A 25,905-nucleotide genomic window follows, 5' to 3' on the forward strand; every position below is an offset into this window, starting at 1 on the left:
GCGGACGCGCTGGCCGCGGCGGAGCCGGCCGCTCGTGGGTGCACGCTGCGCCCGCGGGGGAAGGCAGCCGCGTGCTGGGGCGCTGGGTGCCACCGCTGTCTCGCAGCACTCTGGCGGCGGCGCCGCGTTCGTTCCCCTTCCCGCAGCTAGCGAGGCCGCAGGAACAAAGGGGCAGCGTGGGGAGGGGGCGGCAGCGGGCGCCCGGGGCTTGCAGCTTGTTATTTCACTTGTGTTTCCATTAAAGCTGCTGCTTTTAACTTGTTTCAGCCTCTGAAGAGGCTCCGGGGTGGGTGGCAGATGCTTTATCCCCCCTCCGCCTCCCTCCCACCCTCCCCTCTTTTCCTCGGCCAGCTCCTCTTGTTAGCATAATATCCTCCTCCCCGCGGAGGCAGAGTCCCACGGCTCCGGCTTTGCAGCGCAGGCCGCCCGGGAGCCGCTCCTGGCAGGAGCTGGACGGCAGCCCCAGCGCAAAGTTTGCTTTCATGCAAATGCTTTCCCTGTGCATGCCCCGCGGGGCTGGAAAGGAGATGCTTGTGCCACGGGATGCCGGCTGGGATCTGACCTCCCCGACTTCTCCCGTGCCCAAACTGGCGTCCAGCAGACACATCGGACGCGCTGCCGTGGCTGGTGCTTGCGAGGCAGCCCCCTGCGCAGCCCCCCGGCCCGGCACTGCTCCCCTGCCGTCGGGAGATAACCCGCTGGTGTCGGTCGCCGTTGCTGCGTTAAGGCCAGCGGCCTGGGTCACGCTGCGGGTCAGCTGCGTCCCCTTTGAAGCCGCTGGGATTTATACATGCGCTGAAATGTTTTGCGAGATCAGCACCAAAGTGCTTGGGCAGGGACTTTTTTCGCTAACTGTTGCCACAAGCATATGTTGCATTTTACACATATTCTGCTCCGCTGTCCAAGCAGCAACCACGCAGAGCCCTCCTGTCTGAAGGTGTTGTAAAGCACCTGTATCACCCGGGAGGGAAGGGGCTGGAGCTGGAGCCTCAGGTCAGCCCGGCACCGTGCGAAGCTGTTCACGGTGGGGCAGAGTGGTGTACAGCATTGCGCCCCCCTCATCCGGCAGCGTTCACCCGCGCTCTTTGCCGCGTGTAAATGGGGAGCAGAGCATGTGGATCTGGCTCGCATGGCTGAGGTCTGCGGTCGGACACGCTCAGCACAGCATTGCGATGTTCAGCGGTACGTTGTGCCTTGCTCCGGGAAGGGAAGGGACTGGTCTGTCCTTACGCGCAAAAAGGAGCTCTGATCTGCTTTTGGTGGTGCTGAAATACAAAGAAATGCTGCAAAACCCCGCAGAGGGAGGTGGGGGGGCAGCTCCCCTAAGGGAAACGGTCATTGCTAGCCGCTTGGACCTTGATGGAGGAGGACAAGCACATCACCCTGCACACTGAGAGGTGCTGAGTGCTCTCGTCCCTTCGGGAGGGCCCGGAGCCGCCCAGCTCTTGCAGGCAGTGGGAGCTGGGACCGAGCACGGTGCTTGGGTGCCAGGATCAGGTCATTCGCCGTCCCCAGCACCCGCTGTCTGGGTCGGGGGCGGTTTCTTTGGCTGCGGATAGCGGTCTCGCCCAGCACGCTGCGGGCTGCGGCACCCGGAGCCAGGAGTATAATGAGATCTTAATAGTCCAATTATATCCCATCGATTTACTCAGCACGTAATTGTCGGCGGCTGGGGCTGCCTGATGAAGCGCTCGCGCCGGCTGCCAGCGGGGCCCTGCTCGCGGGAGGCGGGGAGGGCTGCGCCGCGGCGCGCCGCAACCAGCTGTTCGCCCTCGAAGGGCGGCGGCAGAAGCCCCCGCCTGCACGTCCCCCCCCCCCCGCCACCAACCCCGCAGGAGGAGCAGAGGTGCGAGTGACAGGCTGAGATTGGAGCGGGCACCCCGCAGCGCCTGGGCGGGGGCTGCCAGCATGGGGCTGGCCCCGGGTTTGCGCCCCCCGCACGGCTCGGATGTGGGGGGCAGAAGGGCCGTGCGAAGGGCGATGGTCTCCCCAAGCCTGAGCCCGCAGAACTCCCCTTTCACGCGGCCCTCGTACCCCTCCGAGGGCCGCGCTCAGCCCCGGGGGCTCCTTCCCCCGCAGTCGCCCCTCTCCTGGGGGCTTTGCCCCAGAGACCTGCGCTGGGTCCTCGCTGCCCGCGTGCACCAGCCTCGCACGCCCAGGGCTGCGCGTTTCCGCACCGTTCAGGGGCATTGCTTTTTATCTGCTCCTCGGTTTTCTCGCAGGAAAGCGCAGGGGCTCCCCGGAGGCCGGCCCAGCTGGGTGCCCTCCGAAGGGACGCCCGCCGCCGAGCATCCGCCTGCAGGTGCCTCCCGCCGCAGCGCGGGGCTGCACGTGCAGCTTCGCCCTTTCCTTCCGCTCCTTTGCCTGTCGAGCCGGCTGCGGCTGCTTTAACGGCGCCTGGTTCAGAGGAGTCGCTCCTCCCGGTGAATTTTAGGCCCGCCTGGGGCAGCAACACGCCGGAGGGCTGCCAGCGCGGCGGAGGCAAGGCGGCGAGCGCTCTCGCGCGCGGCTGGCAGGCGCCGGGGGGCTCGGCGGAGCTGGGGCCAGCGCCGCTAGGGAGCGATTACCTCCCCGCTGTGGCCGGCCCTAATCCCCTCGCAGCGCGCGAGGAGCTGCTCTCCAAACACGGCTCAATCAGGTTAAAGTGTGAAGTCGGGATTAGCCGAGAGAATGAGAGCGTGGTAATAGCCCCGCCGTCCCCGCCTGGACGCCGCGGCCCCGCTGCGGCCCCCTCCCTCCCTCCGGCCCGCCGGGCTCTCGCTGCAGAGATTAAGGCTGCCGGGGTTTGTTTGCCTGAGCGGGCTCCCCACTGGGAAGCGATGTCGAACAGTTTTGCTCGGGCGCCCTGCTAAGCGCCGGGCAGGGCCGCGTGCCGGGGGGTCGGCTGCTGCCGCTGAGCCCCTGCCAGCCGCCGCGGTGGCTGCTGCAGGCGCCCGGCCGGCGCACGGGGCAGGGACCGCTGGGGTCTGGGCCGGGGTTGCGGAGGGGCGGCTTGCAGCAAGGAGAGCCAGCGCGGGGGCACCTCGCCGTCCGCGCTGTGTTGCACAAGTGGCCCTCGTGCATGGGGGCGGATAAGGGTCGAGTGGGAAAGTCTCCAAAATCCCAGCCCATTGCCTTTCACGCTCAGCCACTGCCGGGATGGGGCTGGGCCAGGCAGGGGGTGCAAATGCAGGGGGTCCCCAGGGAGCAGGAAGGGGCCGCGCTCTGCAAACAGGCTGCCAAGAGGCTGGGCTGGATGGGACCCGGTAAGTGCAGGAGGCGCGAAAGTCCCATGCGGGCATGCACGTGCGGCACAGCCTCCCCGAGGTCTTCGTGCAGGGTCTGGGCAGCGCAGATGGCAGGCTCTGTCCTTGATGCTTGTGGGGAGGAGGCTGCCCGGCCCCTGCAGCGCGGTTGCACCTCGCCGTCCTTCCTCCTTCCCAGAGGACTCCAGGAGCCCCTTGCACCCATGCCGTGCAGGGAGAAACTACTGTGTCCTCAGGGCAATATGTGGTGCACAGCCCCCGGTGCAGGCAAGCTTGGGTCTGCCCTTCCCCAGCTCCTCCTGGCCACACGGTGCCCTTCAAAGCGTCTCACTGGTCTGGGGTGGGCTTGCAGGTGCCTGGGGCCTCGTGTAGGCAAGCAAGGTGGAGACGCCTTTCTCCAGCCGTTAGCGAGCTGCTCCGGCAGCGCTGGATGGAAATGAAATGCCTGGGGCTGGGAAAGGCTGAGGAAGGTGCGGGGCCCAGTTGGCGCGGGGACTCGTCGGGCTCCCGCAGGTGGGAGAGGGGCCACGGCTGTGGGGAACCGATCCTGCCCCACGGTGAGGGCAAGGGAGGACGATGGAGTTGGGGGTGGAACAACTGCTCAGGCATCTCCTGGACTCAGTAACCAGGAACCCTGAAACTCGAAGCTTTAGCTTGAAGCTTTAGGAGAATATTTAGAAGTGAAACCAGAAGTTAAGTGAACGTTTTCAGGAGAAAGGCTGTTTTTCCCCCAAACCCTGCTCTCCGCTTGGGTCGCTCGGTGCCACCTGGAGATGCCCTGAAGACTTGTTGAGGGCATCTGTGCCAGTGGGGCCGGGTTCGCTTTGTTTCCCCTTTTTTGGGCTGAGTTCATTAGCCGCAGCGGGGCTGTCGGGAGTGTGAACGCTCGTGGTCAATGCTGCAAGCTGGTGCCTTGCGTGTGGCGGCGGCGGTGAAACATTTGTGTTTGGAGGGGTGCGACGTGGCACTGGCACAACCACCGAGGGTGCCGAAAGCCGGGCGGCGGAGCAGAGCGAAGCCGTGCCATCTGCTGTTTCTTCGGTGCCGAAGTGTAAAGCAAACATAGCTGGGAGCTATGAAACACCAGGAGGGAAGAGGCCACGTCTTGTTCTAGTGCTGGGGACTGAGGATCCCGCAGGCAGAGCATGTGTTTGTCCTGTTGTCGTCAGCTGTTTAACCGTGCCGGAAATGTAAACCCGGTGCCGGGGCCTTGCTGAAACCTTCTCATCCAGCGTCTGTCCCTCTTGGCTTCGGTACCCCGAATGGCAGCGCTTCATCGGCGACTGTCACAAAAAGCTGTGAAGAGGAGCAGCCTCGCAAAATAACTTGCAACCTTCTAGCAGCATTTCCCTCGCGAGCTGTAAGTGAGCAGCTTGCAGACAGACGCCTGGATTTACTTCCCGGGCGCGCTGGGACTCCCATGTGCTGCGAGTGGAGAAACATGAGCCAGGTTTCCTCTGGGGGCAAAACACGCTGCAGACCGAGGCTGCGTGGCCAGGCAGTGCCGCAGCCGGGCGAGGGGTGCGGAGCACCCTGCAGGGTGCCAGCCGGCGTGGTGGGTGCTTCCGTCAGCCCTGCCGTGCCGGGCCCTGCTGCAACTAGTTTCATGTTGGAGGACAGGCGGCGGCAAAAGGGGAGTGCAATGCATTGAATGCACCACAAGGAAGAGCAGTGGGTTTAATCTGGTGGTTGCCGGGGGGTTTTCTAGGGGGAAAACCTAGAGAAGTTCTGCCAAACCTGAACAGCCCGTGGGGTTGTTCGCAGGGGAAAAGGGGTTTGGCATGATGCTGCATTGGTCCGAAAGGTCAGTGCGTCAGCTGGGGGTCCGCCAGGCTCAGCGCTCCCCAGCAGAGGATGGGAAAGGGTGCATATGGGTCGGGGCAGGTGCTGGGGTGTCAGTGCACGCATTGGGGCTTGCTGCATCCTGTGGCCTCCCGGAGAGGGGCTGCTCCCCCTGCGAGGTGACCCCCATCCTTTTGGGTTGGCTCAGGCTGAAGCAGCCCTCGGGAAGGGCCGGAGCCGGCCTGCGAGGGGACGAGAGGAGCAGGCGGCCCGGAGCCGGGGCTGCCGCAGCGCCAGGGAAGCCGGGCAGTGCCGCCGCGTGGGTAGCGCGGAAACTGCACAGCGCCGGCTGCGCGCCCGCAGCCCCCCGCGTGCAGCCGCCGCAGCCCAGCCGCAACCTGGGGCCTGCGGGGGCTCCGACCCCCTCCCTGGGAGCCCGGGGTGCTTCCAGGCCTGGCGTCCCCCTCCTGTGTCTCGAGAGGACGTGGGTGTCCTGGCGGAGGTGCTGGTCCCGGCTGGTCCCTGGCTCCCCCGGAAAGACGCTGCTAAGCCGGCGCCCTTCCAGCCCGGCACGGTGGGCAGTGGGAAGGGGGCTGTGCATCGCCCTGGCCCCGTGTCGCAGCTCCTGGGCGTCTGGGCATCCCGCCTGGGGGGCGGACGAGCCCGCATCCCTTGGGTTTTCCTTTTCCTTGTGCATCGCTGGTGCTTCCCCAGGGGAGTGTTTTCTGTGCGCGGCAGGAAGCTTTTGTTTGGGCGAAGCTGTAAGATGGAGACAGCCAAACCTTTCCCAAGCAGCCCGTTTTCTCGAGGGAAGGGGGAGCGGCGGGGACGCGGTGCCTCCCTTCTGACCCAGCCCCGGCTGCCCTGGGCTACGGGGGCCGAGCCCGGCCTGAGCTCCTGTAGCCGGCAGGCACCGCGTGTGACATGCTGGCATCCAGGGGCTCCCCAAACCGGCTCTCTTTGGGCCGGGGTGGAGGTGTCTGCATGGCCTGTGCGATACTGGGCCAGCACAGGGGGAGGCTTAGTGCAGGCAAGGTGCCTTGCTCAGCCACAGGCTTGCTGCATAGGCAGAATGCTATGCCGTGCCTCAGTTTCCCTGCAGCGGGATTCAGTCGAGGACTCAACCTCCCGCCCTGTGGGTGGCTGGACAGGGGCTTTGCCAGCGCGGGGCTGGGGACAGAAAGCGCAGGTGTCTGCGGAGCTTGGAGGAGCTCCTGGCGCGCGGGGCGGGAGAGGGGACGGCAGCGCAAGGTGCCGCGGGGCCTGGCAAAACGCACGCCGACGGGCAGGTCCCCATGGCCGGGGTGGGCTGCACCGGTCCGCCTGGACCCCGCGTTGCAATGAGGCTTTTTGCCTCGGTGCTTGTTGCTAGAGCCGGCCCGGGCGCGGGGGGGACCCGACCCTGCCGCACGCAGCCCTGAGCTGCCCCCGCGCTCACCGGCGCCGCGGGGCGGGTGGTCGCACGGAAGGTGCCGTGCGGCGGTAGAGTAATTAACGACCCAATTATTTGTGCCCTCGAAAGCGCGGGGCAGGCTCCATGGGAATGACTGCTAGAGCCACGAAGTGTAATTACCAATTAATCAGCGGGGACCTGTAATTATCGCAGTCACAGGGTATTTCAGTGCCGAGGGCTTTCCCCGAGCTGTGCCCTGTTCTGCACATCAGAGGCAGGAGCCGGGGGACGCTGGCGCCCCGGCCACTTGCAGCCACCCCGGCTGGCGCCCGATTCCCCCAGGGGGCGGCCGCTCGGGGCAGCGGGCCACAGTCCCCTCGTTGCTGAATTACGGTTTCCCGAGGGCCCTCGGGGGATGAGCTAAACGCCAGCGCTGCACAGGACCGGGACGTGCCCCGCGCTGGGGACAGACGGGCCCCCCAAGCACACCGCACTTCCTGGGCATTGCTCATTTTGCCTCCTGCTTCCTCAGGGACCTGAGCGAGAACTTCATCCAGGCCATTCCCAGGAAAGCTTTCCGCGGGGCCACCGACCTCAAGAACCTGTGAGTCACGGCCGGGGTGGGCACGGGCTTGCATGGAGGCGTTTGGGGTCGGTTTGGAGGCAGGAGGCATCCGGAGCCGGCTGATCGCTCTCCGCCCCGGCTCTCCCAGTAACGCTCCCTCCTTTTTCCCACAGGCAACTGGACAAGAACCAGATCAGCTGCATCGAGGACGGGGCCTTCCGCGCCCTGCGGGGGCTGGAGGTCCTGTAAGTGGGCAGGGGCCGGCTGGAGCCTCCAGCCAGCCCCACACAGGGATGAGGGTGCTCCCGAGGTGCCACAGGGACGTCCCCATCGCGCCGTCCCTTCCTGGCGCCAAAGAGAGACAGAGCTGGGGCCTGGCACCAGGCGCTGCCGGGGCTGAGCAGAGTCCCCGGCGGCTTCGGGCAGAGCCTCTTCTCCGCGGCTCTCCTGCAGAGCTGTGCTCCAGGGCCCCGTCCTGCCCCACGGGGTCCGCCTGGCTGCAGGGATGTGTGTGCGGGAGGGGAAAAGCTGGCAAGCGGCAGCAACACCTGCCTGGGCACTTGCGCCATCCCCGTCCCTCGCCTCTCCGTCCGTCCGGCCCTGCTTGAGGGGTGGGTGCGTGCCGTTGCTCCCAGGGGTTTGGCGCTGTCTGGATGGCGTCACGCTCCCGTTTGCAGCCTGGCTGCCCTGACCTGCCTCCCTCTGCCTTCCCACAGGACCCTGAACAACAACAACATCACTTCCATCCCCGTGTCCAGCTTCAACCACATGCCCAAGCTGCGGACGTTGTGAGTGCCAGTGGGGTGTGGGGCGTGATGGGACCCAGAGGGCCGGAGCGGGATGCCCAGGAGCCGGATGCCCCGGCAGGCCCCTGCTCCCCATGCCGACAGTTCAGTAGTGCCACGACAACACCATGGGGAGGGGATGGGGGGACATCCCTGCAGGCTAGCAGAGAGGATCAGACCCGTCCCCCGAGCACTGCCAAGCAAGATGGACTTGGCAACGCATGCGGACGCTCTCGGGCTCCCCGTAGCCCCTTCTCCAGTTCAGCATGACCCTCTTCTCCCTCCGTTGCACCCCTCCACGTGCCACCACCCTTGAGATGAGCTGGATGAGGCCCAGGGGATTTGGGGCAGCCAGAGAGCAGGGTGGTGGCCAGCCCCGTCCCGTGGCCACTCACTGGCCCGTCTGCCCACAGCCGCCTGCACTCCAACCACCTCTTCTGCGACTGCCACTTGGCCTGGCTCTCGCAGTGGCTCCGCCAGCGCCCCACCATCGGGCTCTTCACCCAGTGCGCCGGTCCAGCCCAGCTCCGCGGCCTTAACGTGGCCGAGATCCAGAAGAACGAGTTCAGCTGCTCCGGTGAGGGGGACAGGAGGCAGCGCGTGCCGGGGGTAGGGACGTTGCAGGGGGTAAAGTCTGTGCAGTCAACTCGGCTCATGTCCGCTCCCTGCCACATGCCCCCAGCACAGAGCCAAGCTCTGATGCCTGCCTGGGGCAGGGACGTCACCAGCCCCCTGTCCGCGCTAAGAGGGGTGCGACTGCCTGTGCCCCTGGAGCTGCGTGGGGCCAGGGCATACTGGGACCATCCTCACTGTCACGTGCGCCCGCTCGGCTTGGCACGTAGCTCGGTGCCCCGAGTTGTCCCAGCAAGCCAAGCTGTGACCCAGGTCCCTTCCCCGGTGTGGCGGCAGCCACCCGCCTGGCCGGCTCTTCGCTATTTCCATGCTGGCTGCTTCCCCGGCAGGACAAACAGACACCGCGCGTGCCCAGCTCTGCAGCCTGTCCTCCGGCTCCTGCCCGGCCATGTGCACGTGTAGCAACGGCATCGTGGACTGTCGGGGCAAGGGGCTGACGGCCATCCCCGCCAACCTGCCCGAGACCATGACGGAGATGTGAGTAGGGGCCTGCGCCGGCAGGGCGCCGCGGGGCCGGGGCAGCCCCTCACCCCGGCGGGCTCCGGGCCAGGGCGGCTCGGGGCCGGGGGGCACAGGGGCAAGCCGTGCGGCCCCGCCACCCTCACCTCTCCCCCCCCCTTCTCGTTGCAGACGCCTGGAGCTGAACGGCATCAAGTCCATCCCGCCCGGCGCCTTCTCCCCCTACAAGAAGCTGCGGAGGATGTGAGCTGCCCTCTGCCCCGCAGGCCCCCACTCGCCGCGGGCACGGGGCGCTCGCTGCCACGCCTGCGCCCCCCGCGGCAGCCCCGAGCTGGGGTGCGGGGTCCGGCCAGTGTGGGGGACGGGACCTGGGATGCCCCCAGCTCCCCTGCACCCGGCGGGGAGGCTGCGGGCGCGGGGGTCAGGTCGCCTTCTCCCTTTGGGTTTCAGAGACCTGAGCAACAACCAGATCTCGGAGATCGCTCCCGACGCCTTCCAGGGGCTGCGCTCGCTCAACTCGCTGTAAGTGGCGGCGCCGGGGCGCGCGGGGAGCCTTGCACCCCGGGGCGGGGGCAGCGGGGCCCCCTCACACCCGCCTCTCTCCCCAGGGTGCTGTACGGCAACAAGATCACGGAGCTCCCCAAAGGCGTCTTCGGGGGCCTCTTTGCCCTCCAGCTGCTGTAAGGCCCCGCGGGGGGGCAGCGGGGCCGAGCATCCCGGTGCCCGCCGGCGCGGCAGGAGGGAGCCCGCCGCCTCACCGCGCTCCTTCCCTCGCAGGCTGCTCAACGCCAACAAGATCAACTGCGTGCGGGCGGACGCCTTCCAGGACCTGCAGAACCTCTCGCTGCTCTCGCTCTACGACAACAAGATCCAGAGCCTGGCCAAGGGCACCTTCGCCTCCCTGCGGGCCATCCAGACCCTGTGAGCGCCGGGGGCGGCCGCGGGGTGGGGGCTCGGCGGGGTACCCGGCCGTGCCTGGGTGGTGGGACGTGCCAGCTCCCCCGGTGTGCCGGCCCCGCGGCGGCCCGGCGGTCACCCGCTGCCCCCCGGCGCAGGCACCTGGCCCAGAACCCCTTCGTCTGCGACTGCAACCTCAAGTGGCTGGCGGACTTCCTGCGCGCCAACCCCGTGGAGACCAGCGGCGCCCGCTGCGCCAGCCCCCGCCGCCTCGCCAACAAGCGCATCGGCCAGATCAAGAGCAAGAAGTTTCGCTGCTCGGGTGAGGGCCGTCCCCGTCCCCGCCGCAGCCGCAGCCGTCCCGCGGGACCTACGGTGCTGGGGGGGGCTCGTCCGGCGGGTGGGGGGCAGGCAGAGCGCTGCCTTGCGGCACGGCTGTCCTGGGGGCAGAGGGGACGGCGGCTTGCGGCTGTGCCCCTGCGGGAGCCTCGTCCCCTTGCCTGGAGCGGTTAAGCATGGGCTTTTGGGGTGGAGGCTGTGCCTCTTCCCCGATGGCGCTGTGCTGCCATGCGCTGAACGGTGCTCACACGCTTTTCCTTCCGCAGCCAAGGAGCAGTATTTCATCCCAGGTGAGAGGACGAGCCGTGCATGTGCGTGCGTGCATGCGTGTGTGCATGCGTGCCGGGGGCCCTTTCCGCCAGCTTGCCTGCAGTGATGTTCGTGCAGGAGCTTTGCAGTCCGGCTCTGCAGCGGGGGCCTGGCCGGGGGGCCCGGCTCTGGTCACCGGCGGGGAGAGGTGGAGGGCGGCGCTCGTGGGGTGTCTCTGTGCCCCCAGGACAGACCCCTTCCCCGGGGGTCCCCAGGGAAAAGCCCCGTGGGGCAGGTGGCTGGGGCGGGCTGCACACGGCGGCTGGGATGACGGAGCTGGGGAGGAGACAGAGCTGGGCCGTGGGTTCGGGAGGATCGGGCTCAGCTGGAGGTTTAGGAGACGAGCAGCGGGTGGGGAGGCAGGAGGAGCCGGGGGGCCGGCGCGGTGCCCACCCTGGCCTCGCCGCTGCGCAGGGACGGAGGACTACCAGCTGAACAGCGAGTGCAACAGCGACGTCGTCTGCCCCCCCAAGTGCCGCTGCGACTCCGGCGTGGTCGAGTGCTCCAACCTGAAGCTCACCAAGATCCCCGAGCGCATCCCGCAGTCCACGGCCGAGCTGTGAGAGCCTCGGCCGTCCCGGGCCCCTCTCCTGCCCCCGTCCCTCCCTGCCGCCCCGCTCCCTTGCCCTCCGCAGCCGGAGCAGCGCCGGCGCTCGGGTCGGGTTTGGGCCGGGCCCTTTGCAGCCCTCTCCTGAGCTCTTTTCTCCACCGCCCGCCCCAGGCGCCTGAACAACAACGAAATCTCCGTCCTGGAGGCCACGGGGATCTTCAAGAAACTCCCGCATCTGAAGAAAATGTGAGTATATCGGACGCGCAGCCGTGTCAGGCGTGCACGGGGGCGCCTGGTCCCAGCCGGCCGCGTTCCCTCTCCCCAGCAACCTCAGCAACAACAAGGTGTCGGAGATCGAGGACGGGGCGTTCGAGGGGGCCGTGTCCGTCAGCGAGCTGCACCTGACCGTCAACCAGCTGGAGTCGGTGCGCAGCGGCATGTTTCGGGGCCTGGACGGGCTGAGGACCCTGTGAGTCTGCCCCCTCCGTCCCGGTGCCACCCGCCCGGCCAGGCGCAGGCACGGGGACCGTGATGTCCCCGCTCCTGGCTCCCCCGTCCCTCTCTGAGCCGCTGGGCTGGTGCTGTTTGCATCGCTGCGGGCGCAGCTCGGGAGCACCTTCCCCATCCCCAGGCCGGATCCGGAGCCCTGAGGCTCTGGGGTAGGAGCTGATTTTTGCAGGGTGCAGCTGCAGCCCTAGGAGCCCGGCGGAGGCTCTTCCTGCCATGCGGGACCTGCCTAGTCTGCGCTGAGTCGGGCACGGGTTTGCAGGGGTGAGTTTTCTCAGTAATGCCCTGAAATAACCCCCCTGCCCTCCCCTCGCCTGCAGGATGCTGAGGAACAACCGCATCAGCTGCGTCCACAACGACAGCTTCACGGGGCTGCGCAACGTGCGCCTGCTCTCGCTGTACGACAACCAGATCAGCACCATCGCGCCGGGCGCCTTCGACACGCTGCAGTCCCTCTCCACGCTGTACGTCGCGGGGGCGAGAGCGCTCCTCCCGCGGGGCCGGGCGCGCAGCCGCCGCGGGGGGGACCCCGCATCCCGCCGCGTCGCACCCCGGGGGCCGGCAGCCGCTCCGGGCGGGCAGTCACCGCCTTCTCGCCGGAGGGGCCGGATTTAAGCAATTTTTGCTGGCGTCCCGGTCGGAGGTGGCGGCGGAGGGGAAAGTTTCCGTCTCCCGCTGACCCCCTCCTGCCGGTCCCTGCTGCAGCGGGGGTGTGCGGGGGCGGCTCGGCGGTTCCCGTGGGCACCGGCGGCTCCGGGCTGGCCCGGGACCCCGGCGATGCCCTCGTGCTCCCTCCCGTGTGCGCAGGAACCTGCTCGCCAACCCGTTCAACTGCAACTGCCAGCTGGCCTGGCTGGGCGACTGGCTGCGCAAGAGGAAGATCGTGACGGGGAACCCGCGGTGCCAGAACCCCCCCTTCCTCCGGCAGATCCCGCTCCAGGACGTGGCCTTCCCTGACTTCAGGTGTGAGGAAGGTAACTCACGGGCCCCGCGGAGCCGGGGGTGGCTGGGCTGCTCCCCCCGGGCCGGCACCGCGCTCCCCGTCCCGGCACCGTCCCCCCGTGATGCGGGGCAAGCTCGTGCTGCGAGCCCCAGCGCCGGCAAGAGCAGATCCGTAGGCAAACCCCCTTCGGATTCGTGCTGCTCCTTTCCTCCTTCCCCTCCGAGCCTCGCACACACGTGTCGGAGCCAGGCAGACGGAGGAGACGGGGAGCGTGCACGTTCAGAGAAAAAGCCTTTTTTAATCCAGAACAGATTTTGAGCCCTGGAAAATATTTACAAACAAACCCTCGTTTCTTCTGCTTTCCCTCCTCCGGCACGTCAAAGACTGAAGGGTTGCATCCTGCGCCTTTCCTGGTGGGGCGAGATAGCATACGGTCGTCCCAGGGACGCCTCTCCCGCAGGAGCCCAGAGCCCCGGCGGGAAGGGGGAGCAGTGCTCGTTCCCCCGCTGCTTGGTGCAGGCACAAGATCCTCTCCGTTAGGAGACGGTTCAAGGAGTTATTTCAGGAGCTGCCATCCCCGGCTGCCTGCAGGCCCGAGCCCCTTCCTCCGCTCCCTTTTCTTTACAGTCCTCCGTGAATGCGCTTTTGCCTGAAAGTGGCAAAAATCAGAGCAGCCTTGAGCTGCCCAGTGGCCTCCGTCCTGGCAAGGGGGGGCGGTTTGTGGGGCCTGCAGCGCCGTGCGTCAGCCCGGGGCCGTTCCCCGCGGGCCCCTGCTTTGGGGGCGATCAGCACCGTCGGAGCCAGGCGCCGAGCGCGGGGTGGCGCGCTGCGGGAGGGACGGGCTGAGCCCCGGGGGCCACAAGCCGGGCGCCGGTCACCCTGTGCCCCGCTGTGCCCCGCGCAGGTCAGGAGGAGCCGGGCTGCATGCCGCGGCCGCAGTGCCCTCAGGAGTGCACCTGCCTCGACACGGTCGTCCGCTGCAGCAACAAGCACCTCAAGGCCCTGCCCAAGGGCATCCCCAAGAACGTCACCGAGCTGTGAGTGACGCGCGGCTGTCCAGGCTCTTCCCGCGCCTCCAGCCACGTCGCGGCTCGGGGCTGCCGGAGCCGGAGCGGAGAGGCTCCCTCGCCTCCTGGCTGGGCAAGGGGCAGGCGGAGAGAGGCGCGAGCGTGGCTGCTTGTCGGTGCCGAGGCCAGGCAGCGGGTCTGGGCGCGCGGGGAGCGTGATGCCCATCGCCGGGCCGGGAGAAGGAGGGCCGCGAAAGGGCCGCTGCGCCCTGCCGCGATGGGGACGGCAGCAAATCCGGCGCGGTGGGCGAGGGGGGCCGGCAGGGCGGCTGTGCACATACATATGTATAACGCCCCCTCACGCCGCCGCGCTGTCTCGCACACCCCCTCCTCTCTGCAGCCTCCTCTCTCTCTCTCTCGCACGTGCCTGGTGAGCGGTTACAGCCGCCCACGCTCCCATCGGATGCATAAACACAGCGCGCGTCTGGCTGCGCGTGCCCGCGCGGGCTGCGGGGAAGCTGCCCCTGGAGACCCGCGCGCAGAAGGCACAGGCGCGCTGATGCGTTCGCACGCCGCCTCGCGCGCCAGCGAAGGCCTCCCCGCGCCGCCCGCGGACCCGAGGGGGCTCCGCAGAGGCTCCTCGCAGCCTCGAGTCCCCGGGGGTCTCCGCAGGAGAAACGGGAGGGCGGAAGGAGGGACCTTGTGTTTCGCAGCCCCCCCCAAGGTGCTTTCCTTCTCCCTCGCAGCTACCTAGATGGCAATCAGTTCACGCAGGTGCCCGGACAGCTCTCCACCTTCAAGTACCTGCAGCTTGTGTAAGTAGCCGGGAGCAGGAGCCCAGCAGCCGGCCCCGCTGCTCAACACGTGGAGAAGGACGTGCCTGGGACCGAGGGATAGCTGTCGAGCGCTCGCCCGGAGGGAGCCGGGGGGCAAGCAGGGCCTGTGCGCCTGGGCGCGGGACAGCAGGTCAGGGGCTGTCACTGCGCTGGGTAGCTGGGTGTGCGCACAGCCCAGGGCGCAGCCCCTGAGCTACATCTTCTTGTATGAGGCTGGTTTCTGCACGGAAACAGCAATCGCATGTGTGGGAGACGTGCACCTACCTGCTGCACGTGTTCTCCTGGCCAAGCCTGGGCTGAGCTGGGTGGACCGTCCTCTTCTGTTCCCAGCTTGGGATATGCGGCCTAAGGCACAGCAGAAGTTCATCTTCCCTATCTGCTCCTAGGTGACGCCAAGCCACTTATTTTCAGAGCTTCTGTGGTCACCAGCTATTGCTGCTAGCCTAGAAACTGCATCTTTGCTCTCTTACACCAGAGCATGGTGATGAGCTCCAGGGAGGGGTCCAGGCTCTGCTGCGCCCCGCGCTGTGGGGCTGGCACCGGTGCCCACGGCAGGGCAATCCCCAGCTGGCGCCAAGGGGAGGAAGGGTCCTTGCACCCTGCTGCCATCGCAGTTGGGCGGGCAGCGAGAGGGGACGAGGCACACCCGGCTACGATCCCCTGGGGTTTGTGTTTTCCAGCGACCTGAGCAACAACAAGATCAGCTCCCTGAGCAACTCCTCCTTCACCAACATGAGCCAGCTCACCACCCTGTAAGTGCGGTCCGTGGGGCACGCCGTGCTGGGCTGCAGCTTGTCCTAGCTGCGAGGGGAGGTTTTCCAGGGGACCCCGAAGACCAGGGGGTGCTGGGGACATGAGGATCTCCCCCGCCTGGGTGAAGCTGTGTCTCGAGCTGGCGCTGATGCAGCGGGGCAGGACACGGGCCGGGTGACTGGGGGGAGCGTGCCGCCCAGGGTGGGCTCCCCGCAGCATGCACGGCAGTGCCTGCGACACTGGGTTGCCTTCTCCTTCCCTTTCGCAGGATCCTCAGCTACAACTCGCTGCAGTGCATCCCTCCGCTGGCCTTCGAGGGCCTCCGCTCCCTGCGGCTGCTGTAAGTGCCTGCCCGTAGCCCTGCTCCCCACGCGTGGCCCTGCTCCGCTGCTGCCTCCTGGGGCAGAACAGGCATTCACAGCAGTGACGGGGCAGCGGGGTCCGGCTCCTCCACCCCCATCTGGACCCGTGGGGCTGGTGCCAGGGGCCACAGGCACAGAGTGGGAGGTCCCCCAACTTGCTGCTGTCCTGGCCGCCCATCCAGGACCCGCTGGGATCGCAGGGCCCTCTCTTCCCTGCAGGTCTCTCCATGGCAATGACATCTCCAGCCTCCCCGAGGGCATCTTTGCAGACGTCACCTCCCTGTCCCACCTGTGAGTATCTCCCGCTCCCCAGGCCTGGGCTGAACACAGGCTCAGGAGACCTTTGAAAAGTGTCAGAGGTGTTTCACCCCCTCTTTGAAGGAGCCTTTAACCCGGGGACCGCAGCCACCCGCTCGGGGTGGGTGTTCAACTCTGCTCACGGTGACTTTCTGGCCCTTTTCCCTGGAGGCGGCCCAGAAAGCCTTCCACTCACTATGGTCCGTAGATTTAGCAGCAGTCTCCATTCCACCACCCATCGGCAGTAAAAGCACGGCACAGCCCTGCTCTGCTGTCGCGTGCCGCCGCGCTCTCCTTGGAGCTGCCACCTGCCCTGAAATCCAGTGTGACCTGATCCTGACCACTTCGTGCTGGCTCTGAGCCCTCGCTTTTGCCCTCTGAGTGCTTACACATACTTGACTGGTGGCTGATGTGTTCCTGTGGTTTTCTGGAGCAGTGGTTAAACTGCTCAGCCTGTTCTTCCCTGGCTCCTCCTCGTTTTCCCTTTCTGGAAGCAAGGTGACATCTTTGCTGCATTGGTTGGGCCCAGCTGATCTCATCTCCCAAGCTCCTGTGTCTGCGGTCACTCTTTCATCACAGGCATGGGTCGTGCCGGCCCTTGCTCCCAGCTGACCTTTGCAGTGAAGAAGGCATTAAATACTGCAGCCTCTCACGTCAGCCGCTGATCACTTCCCTGCTCCGTGGTGGAGCAAAAGGCTGGGCCGCGTCCTGTCCCGTCGCAACGTCTCCGAGCCCCATTCCCTCCCGGGGCGCCGGGGCGGCTGCTGCAGTTTTGCCCTTCGCCCCCCTGCAGGGCCATTGGGGCCAACCCGCTGTACTGCAGCTGCAACCTCCGCTGGCTCTCCAGCTGGGTCAAGACGGGCTACAAGGAGCCCGGCATCGCCCGCTGCGCCGGGCCCCCCGACATGGAAGGCAAGCTGCTGCTCACCACCCCGGCCAAGAAGTTTGAGTGCCAAGGTGAGAGGCGCCCGCGCCGTCCAGCCCTCCGTCCGTGCCCTCCTCCCCGCGGCAGGGCAGGGGAGCAGCGCCCAGCACGGCGGAGCGGGGCTGCCCCCCACCCTGCCCCACGGCGGGAGCGCCGTCCCCGTGCACAGGCGCCTGCCCCGCGCTCACGGCCGCCTCCGCGCTTCGCGCCCCGCAGGCCCGCCGGCCCTGAGCGTCCAGGCCAAGTGCAACCCCTGCCTCTCCAGCCCCTGCCAGAACCAGGGCACCTGCCACAACGACCCGCTCGACGCCTACCGCTGCGCCTGCCCCAGCGGCTTCGAGGTAGCGTGGGTCCCGGGGGGCCGAGTCCCCCACCCCGGGCGAAACGCCTCCCCGCGCAGGGGAAGGGTGCGAAGCGGGGGCTTGGCCGTGCCCCCGGAGCTCGTTGCGTGCAGGACTGTCCCCGCGGTCCGGCTTTTCCTGCTGGCCCGCAGCACCCTGCAGGCTGGGCTCACCCGGGGGGGTGGACGTGGCCGGCGGGGCACAGTGCCGGTGCCACTGTCCCGTCTCCCTCGGGGCTGCTCGCGCCGCCCTCTGCTTCCTTCCCCAGGGCAGGGACTGCGAAGTGGCTCTCGACAGCTGCTCCAGCAACCCCTGCGCCAACGGTGGGACCTGCCAGCCCGAGGAGGGCCAAGGAGCCGGCTTCAGGTGAGCACTGGCCAGGGACCCCCAAAACCTGGGTGCTCAGGCAGCGACATGGAGCCCCTGCACCCTGGGATGGGGCCGGATCTGGCTGGGGGTTGCTGCCGCTCGCCACGGGGCCGCTGTGCCCCCGCACCACCCTTGCTGCCCAGAGCCCTCGAGGTCTTTCTGGGAAAGTGGACACAATTAGTGGCTGAAAATAAACGCCCGGCTGCAGGCGAGGAGCCGGGATGCGCAGCGGCTGGTCCTGCCTCCCCGCACTAAATGGCCTCTCAGCCCGTTGCCTTGGCAACCCAGCATCCTTCCCAGGCGCCCGCGGCCGTGCGGGGGCTGCCGCCACGGCCAGGCGCTCCCCCCCTTCCCTGGCACTTGCTTTCGCATGCACGGCCTGGGGGCAGCGGGGGGGGGGTGCAAAGAAAGTGCCCCCCAGTGCCGCCCCACATGCACTGGGGCTCTGGTTCCCACACCCACCCCGTGCTCCTGGCACATACAGCCACCCCGGGGTCCTGTGCTGGGGGGGGGGGGCCGCCCCGAAATGCTCCCTCTCCTGCCCCCCCCCGTCGGCACCGGAGGGCTGTGGGTGCCGGGGAGCCCGCTCTGACGCGCGGCCCTGCGGCCAGGTGCCTGTGCGCAGTGGGCTTCGAGGGCCCGAGCTGCCGCGCTGCCAGCGACCCCTGCAAGGAGCACCGCTGCGAGAACGGGGGCTCCTGCCTGCCCGCCGCCACCAACTACACCTGCCTCTGCCCTGCCCGCTACACAGGTACCCGGCCCCGGGGGGCACGCACCTCCTCCACGTGCACCCAGCTCCGCTGGGCTCCCTTTGGCTCAAGGCAGGGGGGGTCCTAGCTGGCGTGAGCCAAACCTCAGCCCTGCCAGCGAGGCAGAGCGGCTCCGAGCGGCTGCTGGGGCACGAGCTGCCTCCGGCAGAGTGGACCTCTGTGCCGGTGGCCAGCACTAGCCCTGGGCTTGGTGCCTCCCTCCCTCAAGCCAAGGCTGCGGCACGTGGCCCCCACAGGCTCCCAGCACAGCGGCGGGGGAGCCGGGCTGTCCCACTGGTCCCAGAGGTGCTGCGGTGTGATGCACCCGGGCTGCGGCAGGGACCGGATCCGGTACCCTCTGTCACCCTCTTTCCTGTCCTGCAGGGGATTTCTGCGAGCAGCTGCTGGATTTCTGCTCGGCCGAGCTCAGCCCGTGCCAGCACGGCTCCAAGTGCATCTCCACCCAGCAGGGCCCCCGGTGAGTGCCGGCCCCGGGCAGGCACAGCCGCTCCCAGATGGATGCCCATCCCTGCTGGGCTGGTTTCCTCCCTGCTGCCTGGGGTGGTGATTTGGCTTTTGGGGACTGCAGCTTGCAAGCCGGCGAGGGGGGGACGGGGCTGGCGTGGGGGCCGCTGCGGGGAGCGGCCCCCCAGCCCCGGAGCTCAGCACCCGTCCCGGCCACAGGTGTGAGTGTGCCCCCGGCTACGTCGGCACCAACTGCAGCGAGGACTTTGACGACTGCCAGGACCACCGGTGCCAGAACAACGCTCGCTGCGTGGACGAGGTCAACGGCTACTCCTGCCTCTGCGCTGAGGGCTACAGGTACGGCTTGCAGAGCGCTGGGGGGCTTGTGCCCCCGCCGTGGGCTAACCGGGGCAGCTATGGGTCACCATGCAGAAGGGACCCGTCACTGCTATTGCATCGCCCTCCATCCCCAGGGTTTGGGATCCAGGTGTCCCTCTGCCACCACTGGCCAGAGGACTTGGGGATGCCTGAGCGGTGCTAGCAGTGCCTGGGCGCTGCAGGGCCCCCCAAAAATCCTGGGTGCAGCCAGGCCAGGAGAGCGCTCTCCGTGCCGGTGGGGCGGCGCGGGGGGAGCACCCGGCTGCCCTGCTCGGCACGCCACCCCAGCGCCCCCCTCCGCCCCCGCAGCGGCCAGCTGTGCGAGATGCCGCCCCGCGCCGCCGGGCAGCCCAGCCCCTGCGAGCGGGCCGAGTGCCAGAACGGTGCCCAGTGCGTGGAGCTGGGCGCCCGGGCCCTGTGCCAGTGTCTGCCCGGCTTCGGCGGCCCCAAGTGCGAGAAGCTGCTCAGTGTCAACTTCGTGGACCGCGACACGTACCTGCAGTTCACCGACCTGCAGGACTGGCCCCATGCCAACATCACCCTGCAGGTGAGGGCGCGGGGCTGAGCCAGGGTGCCCCAGCCCGGGGGCCGGCGGACTTGGGCCGCCGGCGGGTGGGTGGGCTGGCACGGGACGGGGGGCTCCCTCCTCTCTTGCCACCAGGTCTCCACGGCGGAAGGCAACGGGATCCTGCTGTACAACGGGGACAGCGACCACATGGCCGTGGAGCTGTACCAGGGCCACGTGAGGGTCAGCTATGACCCCGGCACCCACCCCAGCTCGGCCATCTACAGGTATCTCTCTGCCGGGGCACCGCGGCGCTGGGGATTTTGCTCCCCAAGCCACACCTTGCTTGGAGCCGACCCCATCCCCACCACAGTGAGATCTCTGGGGGGCCCCGGGGCTCTCCGTGGGGCAGGAGGGGGCTGTGGCAGCAGGGACCACCTCCGTGATGGAGCCCTCCCCACCAGTGCCGAGACCATTAACGACGGGCAGTTCCACACCGTGGAGCTGGTGACCTTCGACCAGATGGTGAACCTCTCCATCGACGGTGGCAGCCCCATGACCATGGACAACTTCGGCAAGCACTACACGCTCAACAGCGAGGCCCCGCTCTACGTGGGAGGTAGGGCCCGTGGATGGCTGCAGTGGGGGCTGTGGCGGCCCCTTCCCCGGCATGGCGTGCTGACGGCCCCGCTCTCCGCCAGGGATGCCCGTGGATGTGAACTCGGCCGCCTTCCGCCTGTGGCAGCTCCTCAACGGCACCAGCTTCCACGGGTGCATCCGCAACCTCTACATCAACAACGAGCTGCAGGACTTCACCAAGACGCGGATGACGCCGGGGGTGGTGCCAGGCTGCGAGCCCTGCCGCAAGCTCTACTGCCTGCACGGCATCTGCCAGCCGGCCGGCGCCCAGGGCCCCGTGTGCCACTGCGAGCCCGGCTGGGCCGGGCCCCACTGCGATCAGCCCCGCGACAGCCCCTGCCAGGGGCACAAGTGAGTGTCCCCTCCACTGCCCCGCGGCGACCCGCCTGCCCCATTGGCTGCCCTGCAGTGCTCTACTTGCCCCATTGGATGCTCTGCAGCAGCCCGCGTGCCCCCTTGGCTGGCCCACGTGACCCATTCACCTCATTGGCTGGCCTGCGTGACCCATTCCCCCCATTGGCTGCCCTGCAGTGACCTATCTGCCCCATTGGCTGCCCCACAGTGACCTCTCTGCCCCATTGGCTGCCCTGGAGCAATGACCGTGCCCCATTGGTTGCCCTTCAGCAATGGCCCTGGCCCATTGGCTGTCCCACAGTGACTGCCCTACCCTAGTGGCTGACTGCAGCAACTGAGTCATCCAATTGGCTGCCCCACGGTGACTGCCATGCCTCATTGGCTCACTGATGGCCCCTCCTGATTGGCTGCCCCTCCTCAATTGCCCCTGCTCATTGGCTGCCCCACAGTGACTGCCCCACCCGGTTGGCTCATTGTCTGCCCCTCCTCATTGGCTGCCCCTCATCACCCGCCCCCCTTCACTGGCTGCCTTGTCCTTGGCTGCCCCTCATTGGCCACTCTTTCACCCCCTGCCCTCTTCATTGGCTGCCGCACTCGCGGGCTGCCCTGTGATGCCCCATTGGCTGTCCCTCCTCACTGCCTTCCCGCTGCCCCCTCCCACTGGCTGCCAGTCACTCTGCCAGGGCTGCGCCGGTGCCATGCCGTGCCAGTGCCGTGCCGGTGGTGCCGGGCTGTGCTGGAGCTATGCCGTGCCATGGCTGTGCCGGCGGTGCTGGAGCTGGACTCTGCCAAGCCAGTGCCAGGCTGGTGGTGCCAGGCTGTGCCGTGCCAGGGCTGTGCCGGTGCCATGCCAGTGCCATGCTGGGCTGTGCCATGCCGGGCTGTGCCATACCAGGGCTGCGCCAGTGCCATGCCATGCCAGTGCCATGCTGGGCTGTGCCGTGCCGCCAGTGCTGTGCTGTGCTGGAGCTGTGCTGTACCAGTGCCATGCCAGTGCCAAGCCATGCCAGTGCTGGAGCTGTGCCATGCCAGTGCCATGCTGGCGGTGCTGTGCCAATTGGTGCCTCGCCAGTGCCATGCTGGTGCCATGCTGTGCCGAGTCGGTGGTGCTGTGCTGATGCCAGTGCCACGTTGTGCTTTGCCGGTGCCAGTGCCGTGCCCATGGTGCCATGGCAGCGCTGCGCTGTGCCATGCTGTGCCGGTGGCAGCGCCGTGCCGTGCCGGTGCCAGCACCATGCCGAGGCGTGCCGGTGGGCAGCTGACTGCGTCGGGTGCCCGCAGGTGCGTGCACGGGCTGTGCCTGCCCCTCGACGCCCTGTCCTACAGCTGCCAGTGCCACGAGGGCTACCAGGGCGCCCTGTGCAACCAGCCGGCGGAGCCGCCCGACCCCTGCCGCCGCCGGCCCTGCGTCCACGGGCGCTGCCGCCTCGCCCCGGGCGGCGAGGCAGCCTGCGAGTGCCACAGCGGCTACACCGGCGCCCTCTGCGACCAAGGTAGGGGGGCGGGCGGCGGGGCCGGGAGCAGGTGGGGGGTCCGCGCCGCGGGCCCGGGCTGAGCCGCCGCTCTCCCGCAGAGCCCGAGTGCCGGGGGGAGCCGGTGCGGGACTTCCACCAGGTGCAGCGGGGCTACGCCGTCTGCCAGACCACGCGGCCCGTGGCCTGGGTGGAGTGCCGGGGTGCCTGCGGCGGCCCCGCGCCGGGCTGCTGCACGGGCCTGCGCCTCAAGCGGAGGAAGTACGCCTTCGAGTGCAGCAACGGCGCGTCCTTCGTGGAGGAGGTGGAGAAGCCCAGCAAGTGCGGCTGCAGCCAGTGCCTGTGACCGCCGAGCCTGCAGCGGGCCCGGCCCCGGGCAGCCGCCGCCGCGGACACCAGCGAGCGCGGGGGGGCCGCCGGGGACCCCCCCCGCCGCCGCCAGGACCTCGCTTTCCCTCGCGGCCGTGGCGCTGCTGCCCGGGGCGCTCGCAGAGCCCGGCCGCGTCTCTCGGAGGAGCCCAGCTGGCCTTGGGGCCCGGCCCGGAGGAGGGTAGATCTGTTGCATCTAGAGGGTTGGAAAAGAAAAAGAAAAAGAAAAAAAAAAAAAAAAAAACCCACAAACCAAGCAAATGTGTAGATAGAGAATTTTTTTGAGAACTGCAGCTACACAGATGTATTTATACAAGGCGGGGGCGTGGCGGAGCCTGCTCTGCCCCCTCCTTGTCCTCTGGCTTCGTCTCTGCTTGCTCCTCTGTGGCACCCGTGGAGGGGAGCATGTGTCCCCCTGGCAGCCGGCTTGCACGTGGCGCCAGCCGGCTTTTCCCGACACTTGGGGCTGGACCGGAGGGGCATCCCTGGGGAAAGGCTTGGAAAGGGCTCAGTGCCCGCCGGGAGGCTCCTGGCGCACCCACGGGGCCCTGGCTTCAGTCCATCCCCTCCAGCAGCCCTGGCTCCCTGCTGGCCGTGTCCCCCCCGGGCTGAGCTGCCTGGGACAGCAGCCACCCTGCGGTGCTGTGGCTGGAGCCCAAATGTCACCCACCACCAGCTGCATGGTCGGAGGACCCCCCCCCCCCCCCCCCGGGTCAGCCAGAGCCCCAAACGCTGATGCACGCGTGGGGCTGTGCTTTCGTCTGGGCTCCGGGTGCATCCAGCTGTGCCCAGAGCTGGGGCACAGCGCCAGCGTAGCCCTGGGGACACGCTGGGTCGAGGGCAGCCCCAGCAGCGCTTTGCTGTGCTGGGAGCAGGACGCGGACGTCCATGGGGTCCAATAAAGCATCAATTCTCGGCCTCACCATGCAGCATCTGGTGTGTAACGTAATGCTGGGACGGCACGCAGCCTCGGGGTGCTGGGGACAGCTGAGCCGCTTGCTGGGTGCCTTGTCCTGGGCTGGTGGAGCCTCCTGGAGGGAGGATGGTGATGGACCACTGGTCCCCACACCAGGCGTCGTGCCCCACGGTGCTTGCAGCCCTGCCTGGCCGCGCTGGTTGCTGGGGAGGACTGCGAGTTGGGGGCCTGATCTGCTGCCCGCTGGGGCTTGCGACAGGGCATCCCGAGCCCTGGAGGGCTCGGATGCTGCTGCGCTGCCCACCAGGACCCTGCTGAACGCACCTGAAGAGGTTGGGGGGCAGCCAGCAAAAAAAGCAGGAGGCCCAAGCCCAGGGAGGGGGCTCGTGGCTGCTGGGACAGCAGGGGTGCGGGCTCGCGGTGCCCTTTGCCAGCGCTCGGGCCTTGTAGACACTGGGGCCAGCCTGAGGCTGAAGATGCCCGAGGCAGAGGTGCGCAGCGCCACGCTTCCTGGGCGACCGGGGCCGGTCCCACCAGCTCCTGCCCCAGTGGGAGCTCCTGTGCCCAAGCAATGCCCCTCCAAACCCGCAGCGCTGGAGCATGCTGGGCCAGTGCGGGAGCAGGGCAGCGCGCCGGGGACAACACGCAGCCCGGCCTCTCCAGCGTTGCTTTATGGCCACGGGGGCTGTGGACCGACCCGGGATGCCACACGCAGCCTGGACAGTGCATTGCCCCTTCGCCGGCGTGGACGAATCATCCTGGAGTTGCAACGCTGAATCGCTCCATCCCATGGCTCCAGCGCCGGCCACCTGCCATGGGGCATCACCGCTGGGTGCAGCCAACTCCGTGGGTGCTGTGACCATCCCCAGCCCACCCCCGGCCGCCAGGACGTGTCCGCCACCTCGGGGATGTGTTTCGGCCACAGATGCCCTCTCCACTGGGAGACCCCTCTGCTGCACCATGGACCCGGGACACGTCTCATTTTGCCCGTGGCCAAGACTGGGCTTGGTTGTGTTGTGTTTCTGTTCTTGCTGTAAGCTAACCGCTAAAGTATCTCTTTATACAGAATACTTACAGATTCTAATATATATTTGTATTTCATTTTGTTATAGTATTTTTATATGTTCGGGTCAACAAATGATGTTTTCTTTTTGTTTACAGATGCTACTGGGCAGGACAGTGGCCGTGGCTTTGTTGGGCCCGTGGGGTTTGTGTGTGTCACTGTTGAAGACGCTGGTTTGTACTAGGCCGGTGAGGGAGGCGCTGAGCACCCTTTTGCTAGCAGAGGCTGCATTGTTTTAGGAGATGTTTGATATTGTCTATGTTGTCTTCCATGTGAACATGACATTTATTCCTTCAGAGGCCCAGCCTCTTCTTTCCCGGAGGGGAGAAGGAGGGCAGCTTGCGCTCCGGCCGTGCCGGGGGTGCGAGGAGGTGTCAGGGGTGGGGGGATGGCTGCTGCCAGCAAAAGGAGGCGTCGCTGCTTGGGTCGTGCACGGGGCAGGACGGGAAGGGAAAGGGCAGGCGGCCGGTGAGGAGACGGAGCGGCCGAGGGTAAACTGGGCACTTGTGAACCCTGGGGGAGCACGAGGTGGCCTGGGCAGCAGCCCTGCTCGGTGGAGGAACTGGAGGGTGGGGGGGGAACGTGGCAAAGCCTGGATCGGCCCCAGCCAACGCAAAAGCCGGGCAGCGAGACCGCTGCAGCCTCTGGGGACAGAGAAATGCAAACCCGCTGTGCCACAAGACCTGGCCCTCTCGCTAACCCCTCTCCCCCAGCGAGTTCACACCTGCAGAGCGCTCCAGTCCTGCTCGGTGACGATATAACTCAACTCGCGCGACTTTGCAGGGGAAACGAGGCTAGATTTGGCCGAGGGAACCATTCCTGCCACCCTCTGGGGGCCAGGGCAGTGAGGGGGAACCAGGCAGGGTCCGTGCAGCTGCTCGGTGGCCACTGCTCACTCCCTCCTTTTCAGCACACTGACCTGTGCTTGGGACAACAGCTACTGCAAAAGCCAGCTTGTGCAGAACCAGCCAGTGGTGAAGACTGACATCAAGTGCAATAGGTCTTTCTTCCTTCCTGGGGACCCGAGAAACACCCCAGGGAGGAAAACCCTTTGCTCTGAGCTAATACTTCACTTTAAGAGGGGCCTCCTAGAGAAACCCCTTGCAGAAACATCCCAGCTGCGTGCACGTCCTTTCACATCCAGGAGCTTCCCTCCAGTCTCTCCCCCAAACCGGAGCGGTGACAACCCTGAAGCAGGGGACACGCAAAGCGAGGCCCCACGGGGCAGAACAGGGCCTGGGAGCACTCACATTTCTGCCAGGCATTTGCAGCCCCTGCTCTGGAGATGGCGAAGTCTCAGCCTTTCCCACCGTGCTGCCTCATCTGTGCCCACCCTCACCTTTGCTCTTTCCCAGTTATCACACCAAACAAACTTTGATATCAAAGAAATGTTTAATAAGCTGCAATAAAATACGGACCTTTAGAAAGCTCATAGGGTGAATATCAACAATGGAGGAATAAAAGAAAACAAGGTGGTGGGAATCCTTGAGGAGTTCAAATCTGAGTCAGGGACCTTTTACCTGTAACAAGAACACAACTTCTTCGATAGTCTAATATGAAATAAAAGACAGGAGCACAGAGTTCACAAAATGTCAACATTTAGAGAGTTGATACATATTCAAAGTTCAAATGACCCAGCTCTTATAGCTATACATATTGATTTAAAGCAACTTAATATAATTTTATTTTATTTTTTAT

General features: G+C 67.0%; 1 protein-coding gene across 1 annotated transcript in view; it reads left to right on the forward strand.

Moving 5' to 3' along the window:
- Nucleotides 1-24,385, forward strand: part of SLIT1 (slit guidance ligand 1) — a 42,248-nt gene extending 17,863 nt beyond the window's left edge. Inside the window, 35 exon segments of the mRNA XM_067300128.1 lie at nt 6,953-7,024; nt 7,159-7,230; nt 7,702-7,773; nt 8,184-8,347; nt 8,733-8,880; nt 9,034-9,105; nt 9,313-9,384; nt 9,471-9,542; nt 9,640-9,783; nt 9,918-10,081; nt 10,365-10,388; nt 10,822-10,966; nt 11,129-11,203; nt 11,283-11,426; nt 11,785-11,928; nt 12,272-12,438; nt 13,312-13,444; nt 14,161-14,229; nt 14,931-15,002; nt 15,272-15,343; nt 15,585-15,656; nt 16,456-16,619; nt 16,804-16,928; nt 17,197-17,294; nt 17,909-18,048; nt 18,431-18,524; nt 18,731-18,868; nt 19,199-19,436; nt 19,551-19,681; nt 19,859-19,958; nt 19,961-20,013; nt 20,096-20,120; nt 20,122-20,384; nt 21,669-21,880; nt 21,961-24,385. Coding sequence (XP_067156229.1) covers nt 6,953-7,024; nt 7,159-7,230; nt 7,702-7,773; nt 8,184-8,347; nt 8,733-8,880; nt 9,034-9,105; nt 9,313-9,384; nt 9,471-9,542; nt 9,640-9,783; nt 9,918-10,081; nt 10,365-10,388; nt 10,822-10,966; nt 11,129-11,203; nt 11,283-11,426; nt 11,785-11,928; nt 12,272-12,438; nt 13,312-13,444; nt 14,161-14,229; nt 14,931-15,002; nt 15,272-15,343; nt 15,585-15,656; nt 16,456-16,619; nt 16,804-16,928; nt 17,197-17,294; nt 17,909-18,048; nt 18,431-18,524; nt 18,731-18,868; nt 19,199-19,436; nt 19,551-19,681; nt 19,859-19,958; nt 19,961-20,013; nt 20,096-20,120; nt 20,122-20,384; nt 21,669-21,880; nt 21,961-22,205 — 4,195 coding nt within the window. The 3' untranslated portion in view covers nt 22,206-24,385.
- The last annotated feature ends 1,520 nt before the right edge of the window (nt 24,386-25,905 follow it).

Source organism: Apteryx mantelli, chromosome 7, assembly GCF_036417845.1.
Source record: "Apteryx mantelli isolate bAptMan1 chromosome 7, bAptMan1.hap1, whole genome shotgun sequence".
Taxonomy (NCBI): Eukaryota; Metazoa; Chordata; class Aves; order Apterygiformes; family Apterygidae; genus Apteryx; species Apteryx mantelli.